Source organism: Budorcas taxicolor, chromosome 1, assembly GCF_023091745.1.
Source record: "Budorcas taxicolor isolate Tak-1 chromosome 1, Takin1.1, whole genome shotgun sequence".
Lineage (NCBI taxonomy): Eukaryota > Metazoa > Chordata > Mammalia > Artiodactyla > Bovidae > Budorcas > Budorcas taxicolor.
In genome coordinates, this window is record NC_068910.1 from 121,067,606 (window position 1) to 121,085,350 (window position 17,745).

Here is a 17,745-nt window from a genome sequence, read left to right on the forward strand (position 1 = left end):
ACAAGTCTGAAATTGCTGAGAGTTGTATAAGATGCAGATCAATACAACTTGTTATATGTTGCTGGTGAGAGTATTAATTGTTACCATCTCTTTCCACTACATAGGGATTATATTTTATAGCTAAAGAGTTGTATGCCAGAAAATCCAACACTTCTACTTCAAGTAGTAGTCACTCAGTCATGTTTCAACCCCACGTACCATAGCCCGCCAGGCTCCTGTGTCCACGGGATTCTCCAGGCAGGAATCCTAGAGTGGGTAGCCATTCTCTTCTCCAGGGAATCTTCCTGACCTAGGGATCGAACCCGCGTCACTGCACTGCAGGCAGATTCTTAACTGTCTGAGCCACCAGGGAAGCCCACTCCTATATAAATACCCCCCCAAAATAAATTATTACATGTGTCCAGGAGATTTGTATACAAATGTTGGGGAGGAGAACACTGCTTATAATAACAACAAAAAATAAAACTGTAAATAATCTATAGTTAGGAGTGTAGATAAGTAAGTTGTAATACAATCATAAAATACTGTGAAACAATGAAAAATGAGTGAATGTCAGTCACATATGGCAGCATGAATGAATTCTAATAGCACTATGTTGAATCAAAAAAGTAAATGCCAAGTGACAATATATGGAATGATAAATTCAAGTAAAATTTATTTTTTAAATTTAAAAAGTTTTTTTTCCAATTTGTTTTGAAATATAGTTGATTCACAATGTTGTGTTAGCTTCAGGTGTACAGCAAAGTGATTCAGTTATACATATATATAAATATATATTTTTGAACTGTGGTGTTGCAGAAGACACTTGAGAGTCCCTTGGACTGCAAGGAGATCCAACCAGTCCATTCTAAAGGAGATCAGCCCTGGGATTTCTTTGGAAGGAGTGATGCTAAAGCTGAAACTCCCGTACTTTGGCCACCTCATGCGAAGAGTTGACTCATTGGAAAGACTCTGATGCTGGGAGGGATTGGGGGCAGGAGGAGAAGGGGAAGACAGGATGAGATGGTTGGATGGCATCACTGACTCGATGGACGTGAGTCTGAGTGAATTCCGGGAGTTGGTGATGGACAGGGAGGCCTGGCGTGCTGCGATTCATGGGGTCGCAAAGAGTCAGACACGACTGAGCGACTGAAATGAACTGAACTGAACTGAAATATATATTCTTTTTTTACATTCTCTCCCATTATAGGTTATTACAAAATATTGAGTATAGTTCCCTCTGCTATACAGTAGGTCCTTTGTTGATTATCTATTTTATATATAGTAATGTATATTTTAATCACAGACTCCTAATTTATCCCTCCCCTGTCCTCCCCTTTGGTAACCATAAGCTTCTATGTCTGTGAGTCTATTTCTGTTTTGTAAATAAGTTCATTTGTATCATTCTTTTAATTCCACATGTAAGTAATATAATATGATGTTTGTCTTTCTCTGCCTAGCTTACTTCACTTAGTGTGATACTATTTAGGATTCAAACAAGTATTAATATAACCAAATACTATATGATTTAGATTTAATATTTGACAAAAATTTAAAATATGTAGACAATATTCAGATAATGTTTGCTTTTGAATGGACATACAAAAGATAGGAGAGGGAGTAAAATTTATAATATTATTTATATAATTCCAAAATCTGTGTATGAGTTGGGGAATTGTTAAGGACAAATATGTTCAATAATAAGAGAATGTGGAATAGGATGAGAAAATAACTCAATGAATATTATGAAGCCAAACAAAACAATAGCCAGTAGGTACTACAGTGAGAAGAAATGATCTGCTTAATTGAAGGTTTTGAACTTTTCACTTACTTGCTTTATTTAAATTATTACAATAGCATCTGTGCCCATACTAAAATCCTTTTCACCCAGTGCATCACAACAGTATAAAGTACAGAGATCACCCAAGGTACTTTTTGCCCCAGAAACTAGAAAATTGAAAGGGTCTTACTTGAAAGTGCTATCTTTACACAGGAATTTACACAGGAATATTTTTGTTCTTTTTAATAGATTTCGTAATGAAATAAACTATTGTAATCCTTCAGAGTTTCTGTCCTTCCCCACTTGAAAACTTCATTTATCCTCAGATATCTCTTTATCATTCTTATCATAAAAATAGCCTTAGAAATTGTGAAATCTAGGAAGGGGCTCGAAAACTCAGCGGACAATTTTTTCCTGGCAGTAAAAACCCTCTTCTTACTTATGCAAGAAGATCTTGTTAACCGGTTGCCATTTTTCATCTATAAGCTTAAAGAAAAAATTCCCTGCAGTGAGTTGCTCTATTTATAATCATTCACAAAAACACATTAGGGTCCAACAAGTTAATATTGATTGCTCCCTCCCAAACTGTTTTTGAAACATGTTTCTACTCGTTGGATTGGACTGTAATATGACATCCAATATTAGATGATGCATTTGGCAAGATTCATGGCAGGCATTGGTAATGGGAATTTTTTCTTTCGTTTATTTCAATTGATTTATGAAATGCTCAGAGGCAGAAAAAGAATGATAATGGATCGATTTCTAGTGAAATAAACCCACTAGCAGTGTTTCTAGGGCCCTTGTTCTTTGTGAACACATTCTATGAGATATTTGCTTACACATACACTTTGTATAGTTCATATATATTAAATGTCACTAGAAGATTCTGAGCACATTGCATTTACACTAAACTCATACATGTTTTAATATATTCTTTTGTTGTTATTTTGTTATTTATTAACTGGAAGAGGTCTAGACTGGAGTTGAAGAGTATTAGAATCTTAATCCCAGTTCCTGCAGTCTAGAAGAAGAATGCATATTTTAATGTAACCATCTGTGAAATGGGGATACCAAAACTGACCTTCTAAATACCCAAAGTGTATGACCTTAATAATGTCCTGGGACACATTTTCATCCTGACACTCAGGTGATCAGGCCATGGAGCAGAAAACTGAAGCTTCATTACTTTTTTTTTTCCCTGCATTTTCCAGTCATCCCTCTGGCCCAGTGGAGCCTGAAGCCACTCTGAAATCAGTCAGTCTGTCTCAGACAAGCAGAAAAATGATATGAGTCTCCATGGGTCCTTAAACCCTCCAATTTACCCATTACCAAAATCATCAAGTTTATTTATGCACGTGCGCACACACACACATGCACATACAAGCCTCAGGATACCTCTTATTGATCTCACATGAGGTCTTCATTCTATTCTGTGACCTTGCATCCCTTATTCTTCAAATTTTACATACTCTTCTTAACTCTTTTTTATTTTAAATTTATTTGTAAATAGAAAGATAATTGTTTTACAGAATTGTGTTAGTTCTGCCAAACATCAATATTAATCAGCCATAGCTCTTCTTAACTCTTACAAGTGTACTGCTTATCCTGCCCCTGGTCCTGGCTATTTCTCCTCATACTCCTGGTAATAATTTTATGAGAACCCCTCTAACTTTTTATAGGCAGAGGGCGATAAACAAGCTGGAACTAAGGAGCTGAGGATCAATGGAAGGGACCCAGCAATGCCAGGACCTACAACAATGCTGGGTCCTATCACAGGCTGCACCAGGATCTCTTCAGCCCCTCTGTTCCATGTTGGTCAGGATGCTGACTCCTGGAGTAATAAACTCACCATTCTTACCCTCAAATTCTAAAATCTTACATGCCTCAGGTCACATCTCTTTCCATTTTCTCTTCTCTAAAACACTGTTCTGCTCCTGTTCTGTCACCTAATTCCTCATTAGGTCAGCCTCAAATTATAGATTTATTCCTCTGATTTAAAATTCTCTCCTTCGTTAAAATACCATGGGGATTCCATGGATTTCTACCCTGTTAGTACACAAGCTCCACACTTCCCAAGCTTGTGAGTATCATGTTTGTTTTGTGGTCAGGAAGAGCATAAGTGTCCCATTTATAGATTAAGTGATCGTGGCAAAAGTGGACAGTAAGTAGCTGGTGCCAGTTGCATCTGATGGAAGGGGTGATGCTGATCCAGTACCTTGAAGAAAAAGATAGGGCAGAAGACCAAGATCAATGAGGTCTCTATGTCACAGCCTTGCATCTGTGGCTATTGCTTGCCACCCTATGCCTTTGCTCTAAGGACAAAAGTAAGGACAGAACTCAGAATGTCTTAAGGAAGATTGGTTACCCAATAGAAAGTCTGTACATATAAAAATTACACCAGAATTTTAGAGAAGTTCACGTTGCCTCAAGAACCCCAGAAGAGTAACAGAAATTATCTGTGATGTTGTCAAAAGAGGGTCTGCCAAACCAGATAATCTTGGGCCTTGATATGACACTAAATAGATCTTCCCGCAAAGGGAGAGATGCCTAACATGTCATAATATTATTGAGAACTGTAAGCTGGTTACAGATGAATGTCAAAAAATGTTATTGCAACTCAAAGAAAAAGACAATACTATCAAAGTTGATCTTGTTTTTACTATAGAAGAGAAGTACCCTTTTATGGTAGAATGGTATGCTAAGTAACGTAGTCTCCTTGTCAAATAATGTTTATTTTATCAAAAGCTAAATTTAAAAGAATTGTGGAAGAAACTGATGCTATGCCAAAGGAAGGATATAAGAATTTATTTGAGAAACTCTAACAACACAGTATCCCTATGTTCATATTTTTGGTTGATAATGGTGATGTCCGAGAGGACGTTATCCATCAAGCTCATGTTTATCATCCAAACGTCAAAGTAGCATTCATTCTTAGATTTAGGTGAAAATGTTCTCAAAGGACTTAAAGGAGAATTAACTTATATATTTAACAAACAAGATGATACCTTGAGAACACAGAATATTTCAATCAGTTAGAAAACAACAGTAGAGAGACAGCTGAGGAGACTTAAGAATGGCGATGGAGTGGAGCCAGTGTTTCACACATCCTAAAAACTGGATGTCTAAACGATACATTCGTTGAGCTTTTGGAAAAAGTATTCTTTAGTGAAAGATAAATCACTGGGGATGGCCAGCTCTGTCTTACTGAGGATTCTGTAAACAGGCTTTCTGCAGGAAGACCTCTCTCCTGTGGAAGCAGCTGATACAAGAGCTGCTATCTCTTCATCTTGCTCAACGACTCAACTATGATATATTCTTGCTCCTGAAGTTTTTCCTTTACATCACTTGTATATTTTCAGACATGTTAAATCTATCAACTGGAAACTCCTCTTTTCCACCTCTTTCAACAGCTTCCACTTTTTTTTTTAACAGATTTTGAAAAATCTCAAAGACAAAATCAGAAAAATAACTCCCTAGGTTTCCAAAGTGTAGTTTTTATAGCTCAATTTTTTATTTATTATTTTTAATTAAAAGATAATTGCTTTGCAGTGTTACATTCGTTTCTACCTAACTTCAACATGAATCAGCCATAGGTTTACCCATGCCCTTTCCCACTTAAACATACTGTAGTTCAATCTGATTGCACATTTTTTGAGATCATTTTACACTTGCAAAGTTTTCAGAAGGCCAAAAGGAAGGTTTATAAAATGGTCAAATAATTTACATCATTTTAAATATTGCCATTTTTGCAAATTGAATGTATCGTGTGATGATACTAACATCTCCTGAAATTGTATTATGCTTGGTTCTTTTGTCTGGAGAAAATCAATATTGAATTTACAGAGAGGACTAGCACTTTGTATTTGATTTAAAAAACTATTGTTGTCCAGATATCACTGATCATGACAAGTGTTCTATATTGACTTACTGACAATAAACATAAAATAGAAAATCTTTTCTTAAATACCCATTTCTCTCAAAGTAATAGAACTTGTTAAACCATTTGTATCTTAGCATAATTGAATTTATCATATCCTTTCTTGATAGCAGATTTTGAAGAGAAAAGAAATAGAGGCATTGGGACTTCCTTGCTGGTCCAATGGTTAAAACTCTGCACTTCCAATGCAGGGGTGTGGGTTCATTCCCTTATCAGGGAACTAAGATCCCACATACCATGCAGCAAAAAGTTAAAGAAAGGAAGAAATAGAGGCATCAAGCCCTAAAAGGAGGAAGTAAAGGAGATTCCATATTGAACAACAACAAACAAAAAATAAATTCTAAGGTTATTCAGAACAAACTGCCTTCTTCATAATTTTACCTAAACCCAGGCTTGGTTCCAGTTTCTTTTTAGTTGATTTTTGCTCATTGTCAATAAACTCCTAGCTTAATGTCTTAAACATTAAAACTCAGTATTTAAAAGTACCCAGTCCATTGTCATCTATAGATCTTAGCATTTTGTCTAGAACAAAAAGTAGTCAAGATCACATGCACAGGGTCATAGAACTGTACTGAAGACAAGAGCAGCTCCCTGACCTAAACAAATTCAAAATAGCTATATACAAAATAGCGTAACCTTGGGGGAAATCCCAAGCGGAGTAGCTATGGCAGACTGTCCTGGGAGCAGTCCCCAGAAAGCACTGACTTACAGCCCTACTGAAAGGCCTGGTGACGTGCTTTTGTCTGCACCAGCAACTGCCATTGGCAACTAGCGAGAAATCAAGAAAGGGTCAGGCCAAGGGGGTTTTTAATGTTTGTTTTATTTTGTTTTGGCTTTGTCTACTTGTTTTGGTCTTGACATGTAATAAAGTATTCAATTGGGAAAATCACATATGCCAATGTTTTAAATAAATGAGTATAATATCTGTTTACCGATTATAACCATATACTACTGTAGCTATTTTACTTTATATTACATTATAGGCATGTTATCAAATACAGACATGTAGACACTGCCAAGAAGTGGAACTTTTATGCCAAAGATGGAGAACTAAATAAAATGAATTGATAGGTCTATTTCAGAAGCCATATGTGTTTCTGGAATTGCTACCATCCACTTAAAGGGGAAGGTTTGCCTCTGAGTGGATCAAAAGGATTCACCCAGCAGCTAGCAAGGCCTGTAACCCACTGCTGCTGCTAAGTTACTTCAATCATGTCTGACTCTGTGCAACCCCATAGATGGCAGCCCACCAGGCTTCTTCATCCCTGGGATTCTCCAGGCAAGAACACAGGAGTGGGTTGCCATTTCCTTCTCTAATGCATGAAAGTGAAAAGTGAAAAGTGAAAGTGAAGTCGCTCAGTCATGTCCAACCCTCAGCGACCCCATGGACTGTGGCCTTCCAGGCTCCTCCGTCCATGGGATTTCCCAGGCAAGAGTACTGGAGTGGGGTGCCATTGCCTTCTCCACTGTAACCCAGGAGTCTGATAATTCACTATAGATATGGTTCAGTTTTCATACTCAAACAAGAATGTCGTCTTACCCACAAGTACAAATTACTTTGTTCACTCTTGCAAGTTTCACCAAGGGCTTCAAAGTCCTGTTGGCATCTTCTCTTGACTGAGGCTGCCATAACACACCTAGGCTTTCCTTCTCTCCCATTCTTTTAGTTTATCTATGGAACAGACATAGCACATATTCTGTGGCTGGAGAAACTGCTCCTAGTGTTTTCCTTCCCTTTCTTTTTCCTGCCTTAAATGGCTATAATCATAAAACTTCCCTATGGTACAGATGAACCTATTTGCAAGGCAGGAATAGATACCAGACATAAGGAATGGATGTGTGGACACGGGGGTGGGGGGGGGGGTGAACTGGGAGATTGAGGTTAGCGTATGTTCACTGCCATGTGTGAATCAGATAGCTAGTGGGAACCTGCTATACAGAGCAGAGAGCTCAGCTTGCTGCTCTGTGATGACCTAGACAGTTGGGTTGAGGAATGGAGTGGGAGGGAGGTCCAAGAGGGAGGGAATGTATGTATACATATAGCTGATTCACTTCATTGTACAGCAGAAAATAAAACAACGTTGTACAGCAACTATATTCCAATTTTAAAACAAAAAACAAAACCTTCCCCATCAGACACATCTTCAGCTCTTACTTTGTTTGGGGACATTCGGAGGTGTGCTGCAGATATATCACTTGATGATATCACTTGAAATGTTCATTAATATCCCGTTTTTCATAATAAGTAGACTCAATTGAAGGTCAAGAAGAGACAATAAATTTTCCAATATCTTCTTTCTTTCGCAGCTCCATGGATGCCCAGTGAAACAAACAGTTCGCCCTCCTCAGGCACAGGTTCAACACTTCCTGGTGAGCACTTAGAGGAGACTTAGGGTCCGGGAAGGTATTAGTCTGCTCTATGCGGGAAGAGGTGGAAAAGAACTGATACAAAGCCAATCTCAGGTATTTAAAAGTGCGTCTTGATGGAAATGACAGTGAAGATGAAAATGACAATGAATGAAGGCAAACTTCTTCTCAGTCACTCAGAAAAGTTGGTCAGAGATAAAGTCATGGATTTGCCTCTATTTTATTTCAAGATGCATTTTGGGACCAAAGAAATCCATTAAAATGCATTTTAAGCTTTAATTTTCCATTGTAAAATGGAATGATTTGTCGACATGGATTTGTCTACTCAAATGTTGCACAGGAATTTTTAATAACCTTATCAGACACATTAGAATGGGAAGACCTCTAATAACCGGGGGCTCTAGAGATAAACCTCTTCTCTCCATGACCCCAGCTTCAGACCTTTTCCCATAATCATTTCCTCCTGGAGATTCTTTCGCAGACATTATTCTTCTGTGTGTGCTGTACTGTTTCTCTTTTTTTCTTTAAATCCATAGGAAGCTTTACTGCTTTGGTAACTATTATCCTAGGATACTAACCTTGCATAAATTGGTCCTTAACAAACTTCACATATAATATTAGTATTTTAGGAGCATTTGAGCCATTCAGATGAGCTCTTTCTAATAGCAAATGAAGTCCAATCATCATTCTATACCTTTTGACCAGATGGAAATGATCCTTAGGATTAGTTCAGATATTCCCTCTGTATCCCTAGGTGCCATTTTCACCAGCACAACCAGAACATCTTCAGAAGTTCCCACAACTGCCAATGTATCTACTAAAAATAATCACAGTCATATCACTGGTGAGTCATTTACCATTTTTTTTTAATTTTATGTTTTATTTGCTCTACAAATATTTATTGCATGCCTATCATTTGTCAGGCACTAAGACAGCTGTTGAGTATTGAAAACACTGGCTTCCTGAAGAGTATAATCTATTATAGATGATACATAGTAAATAAATAATCATGCAGTTAAATTTATTTGTGACAAATCGTATGATATAGTGCAAGATGTTGTCAGAGTCTAACAGAAAGATCTGATTGTAATTGGGGAACTAAAAAGGATTCTCTAGGGATACATTTAAAATAAAATCTGGAATGAGTAGGAATTAGCCAAGTGAAAAGTACTGAGAAATATTTCAACTTTATGAAAGTATAGTCTGATGGTTGGAACAAAAATTATCCCTATAATTCAACTAATAAAAGTTTGTCAATGCTAAATATAACCCTTGCTTTTTATCATAAGAGGTCAAGGTTTTCAATAAAGTTACGACCCTCCCAATGCAGATCTTGATTGTAAATTCAAGGCATAATCAACTCTTTAACTTCAGAAGATATTCACTTAACTGGTGAACTCTACCTGGGGATTCAATTTATTTCATATTGAAGTTCATATAGCCCTCAGTCACTGGTGCATCATCCATCCTGCACACAGCATGGCAGTGGAGCTGCAAACTGACATCCTACCAACATCTTTAACTATTGGTGCCCTAAAGAACTACCTACAACTTCCCTGGTGGCTCAGTGGAAGAATCCACCTGCCAATGCAGGAGACACGGGTTCCATTCCTAGTCCGATATCTCACATGCCACAGAGCAACACAGCCTGTGAACCACAATTAGTTGAGCTTGTGCTCTAGAGCTGGGGAATCACAACTCCTGATTCCCCATAGTGGAATCACAACTCCTGATTCCCCATAGTGGAATCACCCATGTGCTGCAAGTACTGCAGCCTGTAAGCCCTTGAGTCTGCTCTGCAGCAAGAGAAGCCACTGCAATGAGAAGCCTGCACACCGCAACGAAGAGGAGCCCACGTTCTTTGCAACTAGAGAAAAAAGCCTGTGCGGCAACAAAGACCCAGTGCAGCCACAATAAATAAATAAAATTATTTAAAAAGGAAAGGAACTACATACTTGAGGAATTGGGGCAAATTGGAGCTCTGCTTTTCCACCAGGACATTGCTGAAGCCAATGGCCTCATTTTCTATATTTGATTGGGAGAAAATTAGTAAGCACTGATAGGAGAGCTATCTAAAACCTGTTGTTCTTTCATTTCTCAAAAACTCTGGAGGTAAAATGTTATAGTCCACCATATTGCCAGTGTAGAGTAAGTCAGTCTTGACTGCACTGAAAGAGAACTGTGTGTAGTCCTAAATTGATTTCCTGTGTAATTGTTTCTTTTGTGATCATGATACTCTAGCACTACTGTGAACTCTAGCCCTGTGCATCAGTGAGCCACAGGGTTACTTAGTATAGGACTGCGTGAGCTTCCAGGGTACCGTCAGCATCCCCCTGACAAAACTAAAGTAGCACGAGCACCAGGAAGACCTCCAATCCCTGGTTATCTGTTGTAAGAGGAAAAATCTTCAGCACTGGTGATCAGTGTTATGACAGAATCATCTGGCTGCTGTCCAAACTATGTTAAATATAAAAAAGATTGGGTAACAAATATTTTAAATCTAGAGTTTTGGGCTTGTGTGTGTTTTATTTTTTTGAGACTTCACTTAATGAAAAGCAGTGTAATAAATCTGAAGCAATCAAATAAATTTAAAAAGTCTACACACGGTTTATAATCTAGTTAAAATAATGAAAATATTCTTTTATTGATAATAAAAATAAAGCAAAAGTGCACTTTTGCCCAAAAGATTTCTGTAATCTGAAGAGCTAAAGATCTATCTATAATGTATAAGGAATTTCACTGTAGTGTTATTAGAAATAAGAAAAGCCTAGAAGCAATGTAACCATCCAACATTAAGGCCAATTAAATAAAGCACAGTAGATCCACACGCTGGGGAACCATCCAGTCATTTAATCAAATGAGGTAAACTTCTATGCACGTCTGTGAAAAATATTCCAAGATTTTTTTAAGAGAAAGAAGCCAAGAACAGAGCAGTATGTACAGTGTGCCCCCATTTGTAATATGAAAGGATGTATATTCACGGCACCTATATTTGCTTTTTTGCATTAAAAATTTCTGATGGGAATTAACTATTAAATAGTTAACATAATTGACTATTAAAAGTTATAACCTCTAGTGTGGGTAGCTGGCATTTGAAGAAGTAAGGATACTTCCTTTTCATTGTAGTTTATGTTTCTGTACCGTTTGAATTTTTAACATGAGCATAAAACACTTTTTAAAGGAAAAAATTAAGTAACTATACAATTATAAGCATTCCCTTTTATTTTCTGCCAGGCAGAACCAGACAATCTTATTTCCTAAGAGGGTTCATTTACTTAATTTTTCCTTCATGTTACACAAAAAGTAAGACAGTCCAAAATATTGTATTTATATTGCCTCTGGCCTTCTCAGCTTTGTACTTTCAGACCTTTAGAATGTTATAATGCCTTTTACTTTTTCTTCCTCCTCCTAACACACTAGTATTTCATAAAGCATTTTAATGACTCCTTAAAGAAAAAGAATTTAAAGATACACCAGTATTTCACACATAAAACTTTTACTTTACTGGAATGAATTTGGAAAACAAATTTACAGATTATCAGCTTTATGTGTTCATTTTTTTTAAATTTTTTATTTTATATCAGCATGTAGCCAATTAACAATGTGATAGTTTCAGGTGGACGGCAAAGGGATTCAGCCATACATTCAGCCATACCACACAGGTGTCCACTCTCCCCCAAACTCCTCTCCCCTTATAAATCGCATTTTATTGGCCACCCTGTGCCAGGAATTGTCCAGGGCCTTGAGAAAGAGAAAGAAAAGAAAAGATTAGGTCTGGAACATTCTAATAAGAAAGGTATTCACGTAAAAAAAAAAGAAATGCAATTGTATAAATGCAAAAACAATATGAGAACCAGCCATAGAAATGATCCCAGAGCACGACTGTGAACACCCCTCAGCCCTTGGAAATGCATGTTGCAGGTCAGCAAACTAACCCAATTCATCCTGCTTCCCATTTGCCAAATTTGGCATCAAAGTTCATCTCTCTTTATGCCCTTTTCAGGTAAGCCCAAAGATGGAATGTCCTGGCCGGTGGTTGTGGCAGCTTTGCTCTTCTCCTGTCTCGTATTGTTTGGTCTTGGAGTGAGAAAATGGTATCAGTACCAAAAAGAAATGTGAGTACAGTACTGAGACATGCAGGAGCAGTTACTTTTTTCAGCAGAAAATATTCACTCAACGCTTTAAATATCATTCCTAGATAGTAGTGTTTCTCTCCTATGTAACTGAGGAAATGAGGCTTAGAGACGCTCAGAGAGGCTGCCCAGCTTCCCCAGTACCACACAGTTGGAATGAGACGCACAACTTCTGACTTGGTGCCCCTCTACCTGTTCAGGCTGGAGCACTCACTGGATGGAATATCAGTAGGCATGAAATGAGAATGGTGGCTCACATCACCTCAAAACTGAAACTGATTTTTCTTTTTAACCTTCATTATTCTTTTCATTTTCATGCATCTCTGAACTGCCTGGGCCCAGGTGAGCCTAGATACTGAAGTGTGAAATTGAGTAAGAAAGGTAATTTTAAGAAATTTCCAGCTGCTTTTCAGCAAAATGGGCTTTTACTACCCTTATCCTTTCTCCCCACGGGGAAAAGAAAGCAGTCTTTTTGTCTTATTGAAATGGTTTCCAGAACTTTCCTCCCTCCACTGAGAAGTCTGAAATGGCGGCGAAGGTAAAGGCTCACTTTTCTGACTTGGCTCTTTTTGATCAGCCTGGTTCAGGGCATGCTTAGAGGAGATCTTCAGAATACATAAAGTTGATCCTCCACATCTTACTACTGCTGTCTCAGATAATATTGACTGTGTGGCCTGCCTTTTACTTAGTGTATCCTTGAAGACTCTATAGCCACGTGTAGGGGATGTTTTGTAGTGAATAAAACACCAAACCACGAGTCAGAAATTCTGGACTTTTGTCCAGGTACTACAGCTTAGCCACCATGTGACCTTAAGAAATTCCTAATTCCCCAGAAAAAAAAACAGAATTGCAAATTTCTTAGAATGCTATCCACCTTTTGATATATATTGTCACCACTAAAGCACCAGAAAACCAGGTAATAGGTGTTGGGGATTTTTATATTAAAATAAGAAAATGGGAATCTGAAAATCTGAAATGATTTTTTTGTTGTTGTTCTATATTCAAATGACTGTGTTATATAGAGATGAAAAACAACCCGCCTCTGTTTTTCTCAGTATCTCTCCTTCTCTCTCCCTCTAAGGAGAAATTAAGGTACTGTGGATTGATAGACAAGGGGTAGAGATTTTTGAGTCTGCCCACAAATATGCCTCTCTTTCCTGATAGCAAGAGAGCTGGAGCATTTGTACAGCTAAATCCCACACTCACCTTATGCTTATGCACTTCAGACAAAGAGGTGAACTGTGCAAACGTAGACCAGTACTTTCTTTATACGAAGATGACTCTAAGAGTGTTCACTGATACAAACAGGAAGGATGCAGGTGCCATCCACCATCAACTCAGGGACTCAGGCAAGTTCACGTCCCACCCCCAACCTTCCCCCTGGTTCACACACAATGAGTGTGTGGCGAGGGCTGGGGGTCAGGTTAGCAAAGCGACTCTTAGAAAAACTGCCATCTTTGGTCCCAGAATTTGAAAATCTTTTCTCTGGAGGAATGCTTTAACCCACATAAGAGAAACACTTCCCCTATTAGGAGGCAGTTGCCATGGAGAGTGTAAGTTCTGTTTAAAAGGCTTGGCTTGCTGGTCTGCTCCTCTTAAGCAAGTTGCGTAAAACCTCTGAGCCTCAGTTTTATCTGTGGAATGGTGGCAATAATACTCAATTCCTAAATGCAAATTATATAACTCTATGATAAAAATGGTTTACAAATTATAAAATATCACAAAAATATTAATTAATGATACTAACAGGATTAGCAAGCAGGTTATGCCAGGGAAAAAAACTGAGAAAGCCAGGGAAGCATGCCTCTTTCACTTTCTCTTTTTCCTTCTAAAAATATATTATGCATACATACATCACCCCTGACATTCTTAGCCTTGAATGAGCGATGTTTTGTTCCTAGAATGGAAAGACCTCCGCCTTTCAAGCCACCTCCACCTCCCATCAAGTACACTTGCATTCAGGAGTCCATTGGAAGTGATCTGCCTTGTCATGAGCTGGAGACACTCTAGTCCTCTGAGGCTTTGACACACAACAAAATTCTGCTAGAATCCTGTCGAAAAAGAAGATATCATGCTTTATTAATATAATCGCCCTCTAGCCAAGCCTCTTCTGCAGCTGAAATGGATATCAGAAGTTTGACCTGTTTTCCCAAAAGCTCACCCTCCTTCATCTGCATATGCCAGAAATTTAAATAAGACTGAGAGGCGACATGAAGCTGTCACCCGGTGCAGTCTATAAGGATTTTCTTGTAAAATTAGGCTGCTGCATTAAAAAAAAAAAAAAAAAGTGCTTGTAGTGTTTTATTTTTCACTTTTAATTCCCTGAGGTGATGACAAGGGTTTTAAACTTATGTCCATACCAGATCTGCTCTTTGGGGCATCTGCCAGCATTCTAAACTATTAGCCAAAATTATGTTCATCTCTGAGGGAGGGCTTCCCAGGTGACTCAGAGATAAAGAATCCGCCTGCCAATGCAGGAGACACAGGAGACATGGGTTCAGTCCTTTGGTCAGAAAGTACCCTGGAGAAGAGAATGGTAACCAACTCCACTATTCTTGCCTGGAAAATCCAGATAAGGCACAGAGGAGCCTGGCAGGTCACATGGGGTCACAGTCAGACACTACTGAGCTACTAAAGCACCTGGGGTGTATTGCATTCCCCAGGAAAATTATACAATGAAAATGTGAAAGTTTCAATGAGAGTTCCATATAATGGGAAAATACAATTCATCTCTGTACTGAAATCCAGTTGTTTATTTTCACTGGAGGAAAACAGAATACCTTGCATAAGCACACCAGTTCCAATCGTCCTTCACTCTTCCTCCCATCATGCTCAACCCAGGCTCTTGCCTATAGGATGAGGAAAGAGCATAGGGATAACCAGCCAACAACCAGATATCTGGTAGCTAAGACAGTCGGGGTATAAAATTTAAGGAGCTATTCACACTCAGAGTCATAGACTTGTACTATCTTGTGAGTGAGTACCAGTCGCAGGCCTGGTATAACCAAGAAGACTAGAGTATGCCTTCTAAGGTTGGGTCATAAAATACTTTGTAGCTTCTGCCTTGATCTCTCCTTGATCACTTGCTCTGGAAGAAGCCAGTTGCCATGCTCTGAGGACACTCAAGCAGCCCTACCAAGAGGTCTACCTATCAGGGAACGTAGACCTGCAGCAAATAGCAGGCAGCCAGACTTGACTGAACGAGGTCATTAAGCCCATCCTCCAGCCCCCACTCAAGTCTTTAGGTAACTGCAACCTCACTTGATGTTTTGGCGGGGACCTCACGAGAGTCAGAGCTACCCAATTAAACCTCATCTGAATTTCTGACCTGCAGACACTGTGAGATAATAAATACTTATTGTTTAATAAGTTTGGGTTCCCAGGTAGCTCAGTGGTAAAGAATCTGCCTGCCAAGCAGGAGACCCAGGTTCAATCCCTAGGTTGGGATGATCCCCTGCAGGAGGAAATGGCAACTCACTCCAGTATTCTTGCCTGGGAAATCCCATGGACAGAGTAGCCTAGCGGGCTACAGTCTATGGGCTTGCAAAAGAGTCAGATATAACTTTTCAACTAAACTACAACATAATGTATTACAGAATAATAGATAACTAATACAGTCCAATAAATGGAGAAATAAACTATGTTTGCCTGGCTTAATTACCCTCAGTTTCTCATTAGTTCTCAAGAAAGAAGACTAACTTCATATATACATATATGACTATTGCTTCATGAGTAGTTATTTTTAATACAACCTAATCACCATTGATTTGTATAAAAGTCATTATGGTTTTATTTTTACTATTCAATTAGGAGACATGAATACAAGTAGTAGAAGTATTGGGGTAAAAAGTGGCAGAGTTGGATGTTTAGATCATTTTGGTAAAGGGATAGACAGTTGTACAGCACAACATAAGTCATGTAATTTTCAGTCTATCATATAACAATTGTCTTATGCTGTTTTTATCTTAGCCATCACTTTGAAATATTCTCTTCTGGTTTTATTATAAATAAGTTCTGGTCAACATTTGTAAATTCGTCTCCAACTTGAATAGAGTGAACAGTTGCTTATCCATGGAGGGATATTCATTCTGTGATTTAGAGGAATTTTTCTGCAAAACAGAAGGACTCTAGATGCTTTTCGGGCAGTGTTATGATCTTGACCTCCCTCATTTGACTAAAGTGACACTTTCACCTGCACCTTAAAATTTTTAAGTTCAAAAAGCCTGTCTCAAATCAGCAACTCCTCTCTCTACGAGGGGATTTAGTTCTGTCTCACTGGAGAAGTAGCAACTTTGTACCCTAATCCCTACGATTTCTGAATGCCTTCATTATTGAGTTAATTTTCACTAAGAAGAAGCCATACATAAGCCTTTTAATCACTCATTCCCAAAGCATGGTGTGTTAGATAACACTGTTGTTCAGAAATATTCATTTCTTTGCTCACCTGCATCATGAGCACATCTTGACCTTGGGCTTGGCCATATGACTTGCTTTGGACAATGGAATATCATGGACCGACTAACCCAAGACTTGAAAGGTGCTTGTATGGTTGGACTCACTGTCTTGTTCTCTGCCAGAATCATAAAAGGAACATTTTTCAGGGTAGGCTGTTAGCTCCAAGAAGATAAGAGATTCACAGATTAGAGCATAAACACTCAAACCAAGCCCAGTTGAGATCAACCAATGTCCAACCTAACTCAAATGTGCATTATTAAAGAGTGTGATGGTTACACATCATTATTATAGCAAAAGTTAATCTATACACATAAGTCCAGAAGTAGGCATATTTTAAGTCTTACTCAAGTGCTGGAGTGAGAGATATAGTGAAACTTAATTCAGTCAAAATAATCATTTTCCTTGATTCAGCATAAGTTTTGTTTTAGCTAATGAACATATGGTTGGCTTGACCAAGTTAACTTTGCAGTGTAGATCTTTAAAATCATAAAATATATGATCATGTAGGGCATTAGACGTCATACTATAAACAAAGAGTTACAGAGTATATGAAATCAACTTCCCAAGGTCACATAATTGAAAGTGATAGAGCCAAAATGATGAGCCAGCTCTCTGAATTCCAGTCCAGAATGTGATGAGACTCCGTTACATCATGATATTTAATTTCTTTGGTATCTCTTTTTACTATAGACAAGAGCTATTTTCTGTGCACTTAAGTAAATAATGATTTTTTTCTAATGCCCAGGTAGTATATTCTGAAAGTTGTTGACAGAGAAGAAAGAAAGTAGAAATAATTGGCCCCTGGGGTAAGATGGCCAGAAAAGTGTACAAAAAAAAAAAGAAAAGAAAGAAAGAAAGAAATGACTAGGAGATGAAAAGAGAAAAGAAAGTAATCAAGATCAGAAGCTGGAAAGAAGTTTAAAGAAACTAACCAAGGCTGGAGATCATGGAAAGGACCTTGTTTCAGAGGCTCTGAGCAGGGGCAGAGGCTCTTGAAGGCAGCCCTCTCGGCACTCTGATTTAGGAGAATGATTGGGGCTTGAACTTGAAGGTTGAATCTGCAGAAACACTGAAACTTTGTTCTTTGAGAGTTG

The 17,745-nt window shown here is 38.2% G+C and overlaps 1 protein-coding gene and 1 non-coding gene across 2 annotated transcripts in view; both read left to right on the forward strand.

Moving 5' to 3' along the window:
- Window positions 1-14,206, forward strand: part of CD96 (CD96 molecule) — a 98,829-nt gene extending 84,623 nt beyond the window's left edge. Inside the window, exons 11-14 of the mRNA XM_052642309.1 lie at window positions 8,004-8,066; window positions 8,818-8,907; window positions 12,067-12,178; window positions 14,098-14,206. Of these exons, the coding sequence (XP_052498269.1) occupies window positions 8,004-8,066; window positions 8,818-8,907; window positions 12,067-12,178; window positions 14,098-14,206 (374 nt within the window). The remainder of the gene's footprint in view (window positions 1-8,003; window positions 8,067-8,817; window positions 8,908-12,066; window positions 12,179-14,097) is intronic.
- A 1,367-nt stretch (window positions 14,207-15,573) lies between these two features.
- On the forward strand, window positions 15,574-15,644 carry TRNAG-GCC (transfer RNA glycine (anticodon GCC)). The gene has a single exon. It is a non-coding gene; the product is annotated as a tRNA-Gly (tRNA).
- Window positions 15,645-17,745: the final 2,101 nt, after the last annotated feature.